This window comes from Chlorocebus sabaeus, chromosome 7 (assembly GCF_047675955.1).
Source record: "Chlorocebus sabaeus isolate Y175 chromosome 7, mChlSab1.0.hap1, whole genome shotgun sequence".
Lineage (NCBI taxonomy): Eukaryota > Metazoa > Chordata > Mammalia > Primates > Cercopithecidae > Chlorocebus > Chlorocebus sabaeus.
Window position 1 is genome coordinate 106,591,088 of NC_132910.1, and position 12,926 is coordinate 106,604,013.

General features: G+C 39.1%; 1 protein-coding gene across 1 annotated transcript in view; it reads left to right on the forward strand.

Annotated features, from left to right (window-relative positions):
• Positions 1-1,924: 1,924 nt before the first annotated feature.
• GUCY1B1 (guanylate cyclase 1 soluble subunit beta 1) overlaps positions 1,925-12,926 on the forward strand; it is a 48,518-nt gene continuing 37,516 nt past the window's right edge. Inside the window, exons 1-2 of the mRNA XM_008000082.3 lie at positions 1,925-2,070; positions 2,714-2,787. Of these exons, the coding sequence (XP_007998273.1) occupies positions 2,068-2,070; positions 2,714-2,787 (77 nt within the window). The 5' untranslated portion in view covers positions 1,925-2,067. The remainder of the gene's footprint in view (positions 2,071-2,713; positions 2,788-12,926) is intronic.

Here is a 12,926-nt window from a genome sequence, read left to right on the forward strand (position 1 = left end):
TGGATGGAGCTGCAGACCATTATCCTATGTGAACTAACAGAAACAGAAAACCAACTACCACATGTTCTCACTTGCAAGTGGGAGCTAAACATGGAGTACACATGAACACAAAGAAGGGAACAACAGCCACTGGGGCCTACTTGAGGATGGAAGGTGGGAAGAGGGTGAGGATCAAAAAACTATTTATTGGGTACCATGCTTAGTGCTTGGATGACAAAGTAATCTGCACACCAAACCGCCAAGACATGTAATTTACCTATGTAACAAACCTGCATATGTACCCCTGAAACTAAAATAAAGTTAAAAAAAAATCAGTTATGTAACACTAAACAAAATTAATCTATGTAGAAAAACAATCAAAAGATACAGAAAGTTATAAAAAGTAAGAGTCTTGGCCATTCCAGTCAGTCACTGGTTCTAATTACAGACGGTAGCCATATCAACACTTCCTGTGTTTCCTCCCAGACAGTTATTCTTACAGCAACATGTATGTGCCTGTGTTATTACACACATAGCACCTTACTGTGCACTACCTCTAAAAAATGGAAAATTATTACATTCATGTGTTTTTTTGTAAACCTGACAATACTTTTCTGCATCATCATACTTTTCTAGTCACCCTCCTGCTTTTTCATGGTTGTTTAATGTGCCATTTTAATGGTTCAAAATTAGTGGTTAGTGGTTGTTAAATAATGTTTAATATTTTAATAGTTGTTTAAAACAAGGTGTTAGATTGTACAAAAGGCTGTAATCTATTTACTCATTCCACCATTGATGGAAATTTTTAAAGTAATTTGTTGTTTTGCTTGTTTGCTATATACTGCTATTTCTTCATCAGTTTCCTTCATCATCGCTCTCTGGGTTCTGATGTCAGCACAATCTTATTGTTCTGACATTTTTCTCTAACTATATTGAGACTGTTCTCACAACAAACTATTCTCATCTTAGAATACCATCTGACTTCTCAGGTCCACTTTAGACTGATGACCTCACTTCTGACCTTGCCCTAAAAGTCAACTGGAGTCTATATACCTCACGTACAAATAGCTTTAATAAGCTGCCTCTTACTGTTCCTCTAATCTTCTCTCTATGGCAGGACTCAGAGCGTTAACTAACCTAAGGGCCTGGTAGAACGTAAGCTGCAGGTAGAGTAGTTAAAGTCTGTGCATTTTGTACTGGTCCCTTTCCAGTTCCTCTGTTGCTGAGGAACAGCAACAGAGGCCCGCTCTAGAGTATTACAAACTCCCCGGAATTAGGGGTCCCGGACATGGTATAGGGAAAGGTGTGCCATTGGGATGAAGCCTAGAACATCGCTGGATCTTGTACAGTTTAGTAAAGGGCAGGACTAGATTTAAAATGATGCCCACCAAACTACACTACTGAAAATTTTTGGTGGTTCACTCAACTAGTCTCACTGACTAGAAGTAAAAATGTGTTTTTCTCAATATTACTAGCTTTAAACTTGCTATAAACTGTTGTGGGACCAAGCCACAGAGGAAATGTTTATCCGCAAGACAAAGATAAGCATGAGGATATCAACAACGGAGGATATTCCTTTTAAGGTCTGTCCGTTGCAAAGTACACGCATACACGCTCACACAATAAACACGCCCAGCCCCCTTTTGCTTGTGTTAACCACTGAGGGCAGATCTCTGAATAATAATACGTTTAGTAGGTCCACAAGAGCTGCATTTCCTCCGCTCCAGAATTCATGCAAGGAGCACTGCTGGGGCTTCTCCACTGTCATTGTTACGGCCTCAAATGAAGGCCTTGTCACCAGGCGGGGGCGGGAAGGCACTGTAGCGCAGCAGCATTGAGAACATCCGAATTCCCTCCTCTGTCCCTTATTGGTTGAAGAACGGGGGGGCACCGACCAGCCCCCTGCGGCTCGACTCGCCATTGGCCGGGAAGAGGTGGCAATCAGGGCGGGCCGACGCGGCTGTGCTTGCTCCAGCTCGATGCTGCCTCCCCGGCCCGGTTGCGCTGTAGCCGCTGCCGCCGCTGCCTGGGTCCCTTCGGCCGTGCCTCTGCTTGGGGGCTGCCTCCCCGGCTCCCGGTGCAGACACCATGGTAAGTGCTCTCAGCCGGGTGCGGCCGGAACCTCACCCCTCCTCGTCCGGCCTGGCAGCGAGGGAACTGGCCGCGCAGCCGGAGCTTGGCCCGTGGGCCCTGGGAGCTCACCGCCGGCAGCGGGAGCAGCCTCACTCCTTGCCCGCGCCCAGGCAGGGGAGGTGGGAACGCCGCGAGTCGTGGCGGGGGCGATCGGTGCCTTTGCTTCCCAGGCGGGTTCGCTGCTCCACACCGCAGCTTCCTGAGCTCGGGAAGGGGAGGTGCGACGGAGGCGTGGGGTCTTCCCGGCTCTGGCCGGCCCCACCACTGTGGGAGGCTGAGCGCAGGCGGCAGGGAAGGCTCCGGGTTCGCGTCCCCGCGCTGCCCCCGATGCCCAGCCTCTCCCGGAGCGGTGACAGGTGAGGAGGGTGGGAAGATAGCGTGGGGGTAGGGCGGATGGTGACGGGGAGAATCCACCAGGGATTTGGGGGTTGCACCCCCACAATCCAACCCCTTCGGTACATAGTACCCCTAAGGGAGAGGAGTCAGGGGCGGGGTGAAAGGTTAAGCCAACGCCTTGGGAGCAGAGGCAGCAGCCTCGCCCCCAAGCCGCTTCTCAGCTACATTGGGTCCCTGACGCTCAAGTCTCTCCCTGTCCCCGCAGTACGGATTTGTGAATCACGCCCTGGAGCTGCTGGTGATCCGCAATTACGGCCCCGAGGTGTGGGAAGACATCAAGTAAGTGGCCGGCTCCCCTGGCTGTGGCCCAGGTCGGCGCCCAGTGTGGGAGGCCCCCCGCCCTTCGCCTGGTCCTCAGCCGGCTGGCCGGGTCGCGGGCGCGCATCCTTGGAGGTGCCTCCCGGCGTCGCTCCGCGCTGCAGCTGCGCTCCCACGCTCTGGGACTGGAACCAGGAGGGGAGGGGCGGCTGGGGCGGGGCTGCGAGGGCGAGAACCGCGGAAAGGAGCCCCTAGGGGTCACCACGGCTTCCCAACCCGGCCTGAGCGTGGGAACGCGCTGCCGGCGCTCCCAGACTCAGCGGGCCGGGCAGCTCCCACGCGGACAGAGCCCCGGGGGAACACACGGGCCTCCGAGAGGTTCCTGCGCCCGGAGGCCTTAGAAACAAACGGAGGACTTCGGCTTCTTTATGATTTACACACCTGGCATAAGTTAGGCCTTTTTGGTATGCTAAAACACGCAGGAGATTATTTCTTGGGCAACAGTGAATTAAGCGCATTTATTCATTTTTAAATTAAGTGAAAATTGAAAGTTTTTCATTTTTCCCAAATCCCACTGCCCGCCCCCTCCCCCGCCCCCGCCCGCCTTTTTTTTTCTACTGTGTTGAAGACTTACAGTTCTAGGAGGCATTCTAATTTTAGTCCTGGAGCTTTGAGCCCAGTACTGGGGGTATGAATGGAAATACCACACCCACCTGAGAGTTTAAACCTGTTGGAATGACTCACGGGTCAGCATGTCTGCAGGCAGGTTGACTATTTCACTATAATAAAGTTCTCTCTCCTTTTCCTTCTCACTCTCATAAAATTTGCATGTAACTTACGGAATAGCCAACCACCACCAACTAGCTACTCCAAAACCATATTTATGGGTTTTCATATTAGCACAACAGTCAGACTATCTTTGTAACAAAGTTAGAAGGAAGGGTTACCTGGGTGGGCAGATGGGAATACACTGTTATTATTGACTCTGATTTCCTGTACTTACTGATTTCATTTTGTTGTCTCAGGTAGGTGAGGCTTCCATGCTCTTTTTCCCTAAAGCATATTACAATTATTAGCAATCAATTCTAATAGGCCTTATTATGCAGTTACATGATGGTGATTTCTCCTAACTATCTGTTTCCATAGAAATGACCAGGGTTATATATTAAGCACTAAAATGTAACTTTTCTTTCCCCAGGATCTGTATCACTGAGCATTTCTTTCATGTTTCAGAAACCATTTATATTATCCACAGGGCATATTATCAACATATTATAAGCAGAGATTTGGCAATTATGTGGTCGAATCCAATGAGAACATAGGCACCAAAAGTTACTTTGGGATTTGAATTTTCTGGCCATCTTAATACCATTATAATTTTTATTTTGCTTAGTAGACAGATATTGAGAAGGCAGACATCAAAAAAAGATTAACAGTATAACTTAACTACCGAATTATTTTTAAGCCACTTCCTTTGTAAATTTATAAATGCTATATATATATATATATATCTCCTCCATATGATGCTTTTGCATCTGTAAGATAGAAATTCCCAAATGTGCTGGTGGATATGCTATGACAATGAATATGCTTAGAATTTTTAGAGCAGAATAAAAGATGGCTATTATGATTAAACAGTCTTTATGTAATTTAACCAGATTTAGATTGTATATCCTAGCCATTATCAGTTTAGATCACTGTTAAATACAGAGATGAAAAATAATACTTTATAGGGAAATGTATCAGACATTTTAAAAAGTGAAAATTATCAAGAGATTTGTTTATATTGCTCATATTTTCCCAGAGAAAGTCCAAATATGTAAAGATTCAATTGATGAGAATTTAGCTCTGCAAAATCAAGCTGAGAATATTGTTCCATTCTACTTAAAAAAATTATTTATTAACTTACTAATTTATCTTTAAGTAGCTTCCAACAGTATTCATAATTTGTCTAAATAATAAAAATTCCAATCATCCACAACATAATTTTTCTGGTAAAAATGAAACAAGTTATATTGGTCTCTTCTTAAATAAAATTGCCTCAAGGTTATGCCCCTGCAAGGGAAAAACTATTAGTCACACTGGAGTTGGTAATCCAGGTGTTAGTGTTGATTTTTTATTTGTCTAAGCATCTTTGGGTGGACCCCAGCTGGTCTTGGATGTGGTTTAGTGTCTGGGCTAGAGAACATGGTTGAACTCTCTGCACTGAGGGGATTAAAGCTGCCTCTTGGTTTCCAATCCAATACCCCTGAGTAATTACTAAATGCTTCCTGGAAGAGCATTTGCTTTCCACAGAAAAGAATCTTGCTGCCTGGGGAGAGGGGAGGAGAACCTGGAGGAGTAATTGAAATATTCTCCTTGGGTGATTCTGGTTCCTCCTCCCCTCCCTACCCTCTGCTTCAGGGAATAATATTACAGCAGTCATTGGTCCAAGATGCTTTCAGTTTTAACTTTTTATAAGCAATTGAATATAGGAGGAAAAAAAAATGTTTTTGTCTCAGTAAGTACCAAACTCTTATTTTTTCTTTTGGTCTTTGAGAAGCTATCTAAAATGATGTTTATACAAATTTACATAATACTTTTTTGCTTCACTAGGAAATGGCCATCCATCCTTCATGAGAAAGGAAGGAAAAAGATGCCAAACATTTAATGACAAATAAAACCCTAAGTAACAGATTCCAGACAGCAGACAGAAAATTCTAAGTGAATAAGGGCCAAAAATGCTTCATTGTAAACTCAGTATCCACTTACACTCTTACCAACAATATAACCATTTCACAAAAGTTTTAAATTCCTCTTAAGAAGAAGAAAAATTGTCTAGACTAAGGGCCAGCAAACTTTCTCTTAAAGGGCCAGATAGTAAATGTTTTAGGTGTTGCAGGCCAAGGTAAAATTGAGGATATTATGTAGGAATCAATATAACTATTAAAATGTAACCACTTAAAAATATTAAAACCATTGTGAGCTCTTGGAGCAGGAAAACACAAACAACCAACCAAACCAGACAAAGTGGGCTACATGTGATCCATAGGCCATAGTTTGCAGACCTCTGATTTAGACCATAAGAAATGTGAAAAAGCAAGAGACCTCTGAATCTATTTCAAAGTTTGTTTTGTTGATTTCCTTTCAATATCCAGATAGTCCTTTTAAGAGGCAATGGTTTCTAAGTAATGACAAAAATAAATTATCAGGGTAGAAAATAAATAAAGTTAGGAGTGATATACCCTAGAAAAACACCTGAATACTTGATTTCCCATCTCTGTTATCCTTCCATCAGCCCTGACTAAACTCATCATTGTGTCAAATTACTGGGTTTAATTTTAGATTTTTTTTCTTCTTTCTTTCCTTCTTTTTTTCTGGGTGGCAGCAGAGGAGAGCAGTTAGAGATAGGTCTTGCTGCGTGCCCAAGCTGGTCTCAAACTCCTGTTATCAAGTGATCCCCTGGACTCGGCCTCCCAAAGTATTGGATTATATGCACCACCTCGCCCAGCCCAATTTTAGATTTTCTAACCTCACTGAAACATATAAATTATGAAGATAGATCCAAAACATTGAAAAATCCCAAATGATTAAAAGTCTGTAAAAAAAATTATGCTGTCCTGGCTTAATCAGATACAACATTTATCTTTAATGAGCATAGTCAGCATTTTAGGCACTGAGGATAGAAAAGCAATGATGTAATCCCTACCTTCAAAAAAAATTCTAGAGATTTCATGACATTTTAGTCTTATTATTTGTTTTTATTTTCCTGCCTGTAACTCAAATATAGGAACCTTTTGTCTGTTGGATAGCATATGCTTCCAGTTTTGAAATTAATGTGTCTTTTTAAATTTGCTAATCACAAATTAGTCATTATGGTTCAAATAAGGAAACACTTTGCTATAAACTAGTTATGGGACTTTCCAAGTTGCCTAAACTTTCCAAGCCTCCACTGCATAAAGGAAAAAAAAATACTTTATGGAGTTGATGTAACGCATTGAATAATGTCTGCAAAATGCTTAACATAGTTCTTGACAATAGCTTAATAAATGACGATTATTTTTTATTTTACTCTAGAACCAGAGTTTTTAAACTTGCTACTTCCCCAATTTACTTGAAAGATATTAAGCCCTCCTTTAAAAAATATTATTGCAGTCTATATTCTATCAGTCTAAACTTTTTTAGCACTCTAGGATAAGTAATCATCATCATCATCATTTTTCATTATGTTGTTTTGAAATGCAACATATGCTCTTAATATCCATTGTATCAAAGCAAATTAAAACAAACAAAAGAGCACATCACCATGTTTTGCCATGTTTATTCAGATTTTCATATTTATGAAGGTGTGAATTAAACTTCTATACCTTTCTGTAGACCTGCTTAGGTAGGAATAAGCCTATGTATGTTTTAAAGTAGTAAGCGTACTTTATATTATAAAGCAATTTCAAATTTCCAAAGTTTTGTTCTCTTTGTAATTTTGGTTGACTGCTACAATATCCATTTGAAAGAGGAAAGGACTTCACAGCTCAATTTTTTTAAATAACAAAGTTGATTTTCCAAGAGGTTAATTCCCATATGTAATTACTACCTGTCCCAGAGAATTATATATAGGAAGCTGAAAATTCAGAACTTCAACCCTTGTTCTTCTGGTGCCAGGTTTAATGCTTCTTTTAAGATATAATTGTGAAATAGGAACTAATGTAGTATACATACAGAAATGAAACCACATTTATTTTCTTACCCAGAAACTTCCTCAGTACAAATAAACACATTAATATATAGACTAAGCAAAGAAGTAAACCAGATCATTGTTTAGGATCAGGATCCTTTTCTGTAGAAAGATCTGCTAGTTAACCTGAAATACAGAGGAAAGCATTGCATTGTATTGTATGTTGGCTGACAAGCTCAGGAATGTTTGAAGTTGTCTTTTGTGGCTGGAACTGGATGCCCATGTGTATACTCCATCACATACCTGCTGGTGAGCTCTTTGCATAAGACTCTTCCAGAACCTGGACCATGTCTGTGAGCAGCATGGCAGGCACCTAGGTGATAAGGCGGGTCATCACATGATCTCAGGGGGTTTGTGGGTGTTTCTTTTGAGTTTTATTTTGATTCTGATGATCTGAGGTATTCCCCAGAAGTCAAACTCGGTCTTAGAGTCTTTATTTTCCTTGCATTCTGCAATTTTAGAGAATTTAAAAAAAATCAGAGGAGCACATCATTTAATTTGGTGTGTCAGAAGGATCTTTGCACATTACAGTGAACATCAGAAATCAGAAAATCTGTATTCTCACTCTTAATATACCCCGATGTAGTTTTGGCAAACATTTACTAAGCATTGTTATGATTTGCAAGAACAATGTCCTTTCTACTTTCTTGCCTTTCTCCAGAATAAGGGCCTCTAGCAAATGTTTCTCTTTAATGTGTTGGAAAACTATAGTTATGGGTTGATGCTGTGCAGACATCAACAGGAAAACACACTTAAGGAAATGAATGCTATAAAGAAATCTAACTGGCTAGATCCAAGGGTAACAGCTCAGCAGACGTGAGTACTTGCAGGTTTTTCATTCTCTCCTTTGCCTCCTTGTTCATTAAAGAGGAAATGATGGGAGGAAAAAAATCTTTATTGTTTGTGTCTAGCAAAATGAAGCATCTTTTTCTGTGTCAAACTATATCAAAAAAATAGTGAAGTTAAAGTTGTTTTTATTCCAGGTAAAAGTAGACATTCTGAAGTATTTATTGGACCTCCTTGTCACCGTGGCTTTGGTTCTGTTGCTTATTCTGGTCTACTTCCCCTTCATTGTTGAATCACGAATTATGAAATTGTTAACTTTATTGAAATTCTTTGTGGTCAATCTTCAGATAACCCACACATGCAAACCTTTCACTCAACTTGTCCTACATACCCTTAGCGTTCCAGCCCCACGGGCCTGTTTTTAGTTTCTCAGCCACACTGAGCCTTAAATGTGTCCGTTTAACACCTGTGCTTGGTATGGTCTCCTTTTCTTCACCCTCCCCAACCCTCCTGTAAATGTAAACACCTCTCAGCTTTGAGATGTCAAAACAAATGTCACTTCTTAAGGGAACCTTCTCTCACATCCAAACTTTTCCCTTTCCTTCATAGTGATATAATCCAAGAGTTTGTACTTAAGTATTTGTACTGCTGATTAATGTCTATCCTCCATGACTCTAGCCTCCATAACTCTTTCTAGAGTGCTCTCTCTCTCCCTCTCTCTGTATATTCAATAAAATATCAGGCTTTCTTTCTGTAATAAAAATATGGATGTTTATATGTGAATGATGTATCTTTCACATTTTTCATTTCCAAAGAATAGAGCACATACATATTTTTATCAAAGATTTTTTTCTGCAACCAGAATTTATGTCAGCATGGTGACATCTTCAACTACTATTTAAATAAAAGCTGTTTTCAAATAGACATTTCTTTTTCTCCCAGATTTATTGAGATATAACTGACAAATAAAAGTTGTATATATATAAGGTCCACTTCATGTTTTGATGTACATATACATTGTGAAATAATCACTGTAATCAAGCCAATTGCCATATTCATCACCTCACATAGGTACCCTCTTTTTTTGTAGTGAGAGCACTTAAGGCCTCCCCTCTTAACACATTTCAAATATTCATTATAGTGTTGCTAACTGTAATTGTTCATTGTAATTGTTAATAGTGACATTGCTGTGCAAAATAAACATTTCTTATATCAGCAAAGGCAGAAGGTACAGCAATGTAGCAATACATAACAGCACTTCCTTTAGGAACCATCAGAGTTCTTTTATGTTTTCTCATGTCATATGTGGATATATTGGAAGGACTAAGAACTCTATTGTTAGAATGACGATTTCATACGTCAAAAGACAATTGCTAGATTGAATTCAGGACATGACTAAATCCTTTAGCAAGTGCCTAAAAGGCAGGGATGTGTGGTGCTGTTTAAAGTCAGTGTCATAGACCATAGCTCAATGTTTAGAATAATGAAATTAAATTTGAAAACCAGATGGGCTCTCACCACGTCATGCTATTTTGAATGTAATATGTCACGTATATTAAACACATACCATATGGTTCTGCAGTCAGAGTCCTACATGCTTGATACTCATTATCTCAGTTAATCCTCATTACCATCACAGAAAATAGATTCCTTCATTATCCTCATTTTGCAAATAAGAGAATAGAGGCTTAAAAAAAGCTTGCCTCAAACACTCAGCTATTAATTATTAGAGCTGGGATTTGAACACAGATAAAGTCATAATTATCATGTTATATGTTTTCTTCCAAAGAGAAAGACCTATAGACAACCAATTTAGCAAGGACATGGGCAGTGTTTCTGTGTATTAGTGCTACCTGCTGCTTTTTCTTTTTTCTTGGAATGTTCAAGCATGCGTACAGGTGATTTTTGACAATAATATTTTTAAAGGTGAATTGACGTAAAGCATACACACAAGTGTCTAAGTAAATTCATTTGTCTGTTAAAGCTGCTGACAATGGCTCAGCAGCTCAAAGGAAGGTTGGTAAGTTTTGTGGATATGTTTTCAAAATTGGAGAAATTACCATTAAGGGTCTCTTGTGTCAGGCTGGTCACAGAAAGAAACATGCAATTATGTATCAAGACTATTGTTGCTTCCCCTAAAACTGAGGTATGGGTGTCACTCATGAGAGCATTGATTGTTACTGTTTACAGTGCTTGGATGAGTGAACACATTGACATGAAAGGACTGGCCTTCACCAACTAAAAGGGGGTTCAGGCAGGAAGCCGTTACTGGATTTAAAGGGCCTGTCGCTCCACTTGGCAGCTCCCTCAAACTAGAGTCTCTCCTTTGGGGTTCAGGCTTACTGAGAATCATTAGATTAGGCTATTGAAAACTCAGAGGCTATTCATGCTTCACAGCCACTTAGAAAAAAGGAATATAAAGTTTTACTTTTTTAGATGTTATATATAGTTCCTATCCACAGTTTATAGTGGGGGATTTTAGTTTTAATAATGGCTGGGGACAATGCAACATTATGGTACCATTTCAGCTCACATCAATGGACCGTTCTAGGATTTATTATCAAGACAACATCTACATACTGCTTTTTGATGCAGCATGTGTTCTGATAATGTTGTTTACGGGATCAATAGTGTCTTGGAGCTGTCATTGGTCAGTTTGATTGTTTGATCCTGATTGACCTTTTCTGCCCAGGAGCAGACCTTATGTTGAGATTATGTTTTCAACATGCCTATGTTCAGGCTCTCGCATTTCAAAATACTCCACGGAAAACTTCTTTAACTGAAATATAGCAGTCTTATCATATTCTTAACTTACTCTAAAAATGTACAGTAGCAGAAGCTCAGGACCAGAATATGAATTCAGTGTTTCTATGTTCACATATTGTAGTTAAAGAATATCTCCTTGTATGTGAAGTTATAAAAAATGTTACCTGGACATTTTGGATGAATTGTATACCTAGTTTTAAAAAATAAATTAAAAAAGATTCTTAATTTTGAAAGCAAATGATGGACTTTTGTCAGTAATGTTTGATTGCTTGTTTTTTTGTTTTGTTTTGTTTTTTGTTTTTTTGTAGGGAGCTTAGAAACATATGGGGAAATCGATTTAATTCATTCATTCACTAATTTTTAAAGATGTATACCTTTATTAAGCACATGCGCAGTTCTAGGCACCTGGGTTAGGCACCAGTAATTACATTTAAAAAAAAAAAAAAAATCCCAACTTACCGAACATCCCCACTATAAAAATACCAACTACCTTTTTGTGGAAAGGTAATTAGTATAAATAAAGGATCTGCTTAAATTCCAGCAAATAAGAGTAAGTAGGAAGTTGATTGCTATTGGGAAACTATTTCACTTATACGCATTCAACTTCTAAACAGTTATTGTGGCTACAAATACAAAGAATGTGATTATTTCTGATTTTGCTCCCAGGTGAGAATTTGATCTTTATTTTTAAAGCTCTTAGGGGAGACAGAGCTTGTTTGTTTCTTGGCTATTTTAGTTTGTAAATTCTATCAACGAATCTGCATACTAAGTGCACATATTTAGTTTAATCATTTGATTCTGAATAAAAATGACTAAGATTTTGTTGTCATTCCTCCCTTCTCTTCTTCCACTTGCCATTTCCTCTTTCTCCTTTTTCCCTTCCTTCATCTTCTCCAACGTACCAGTTAGAGGAAGTATCAGGCATTAAGTGTGCGAGAAGTACTATCCTGAGGTTTTTGCATGGATTAATTCCGCTAACCAACACAATGACCGGAGGTAACTGCTGCTGTTAGCCTGTTTTACAGATGAGGAAATGAAGAGGTGAATCTGCCCAAACTGCACATGGGATTGGCTTGTTTATTTTCCATACTGTGTGAGGAAAGACTATGACTTATGACATAGATGAAATGAAGGGAGTTTCTCTTTATCTAGGTTTGCTTGTTAGCCAGTGAAAGTGCTTTTTAAACTTCAACCTCTCTAAATATTTATTATTGTCTGCTGATCTCTTTCATTGAGTAATCCACTGAATAGAAAATTTTAATGCTAAAACCAAGCAGAGTCATTGGGTATGTAAATACGGCAAGTCATAGTATTTGAAAATAGTGAAAGACTATGTTCACTTGGGATTCGGTAGGGCTTTTAAAAATAAAAATAATAATAGTAAGCAACAACAGAATGTCACACAAACTAGGATGCATGAGGATTGTAGTGCTATTGGTTATTATTTGATAGATGAGCACTCTTGAACACAGTTTAATCCAATTTACTTATAGTTTATATGATATTTTTTATCTAAGAAGCATTGAAAAAAATGACAGTGTGTCCAAAATTTTCAGGAAAATCTTAAACTGTGGTTCTCAGGGAAACCTGTGGGTTTTCTCACATGTAAAATAAGTATAATTTAAATAATAAGGAAATTGCATAATTGACCTGTGATGTAATTATATAATTACACAATAATAATGTAGCAATGTATATATAATGCAACAATTTAAACAAAATTGGAGCTCAAAAATAATTCTGAAAGAATGATTGAGTCTAGAAAATTTGGTTAATGTACTTGGCTGAATTTGGATAATTTAAGTCCATATAAATTCTACTTATCACAAAAATAAATTTTAAATTATTAGAAGTGTTATTCTTGCCTTTGCTTTTGAGGAAAGAACTTAAAAGTTAG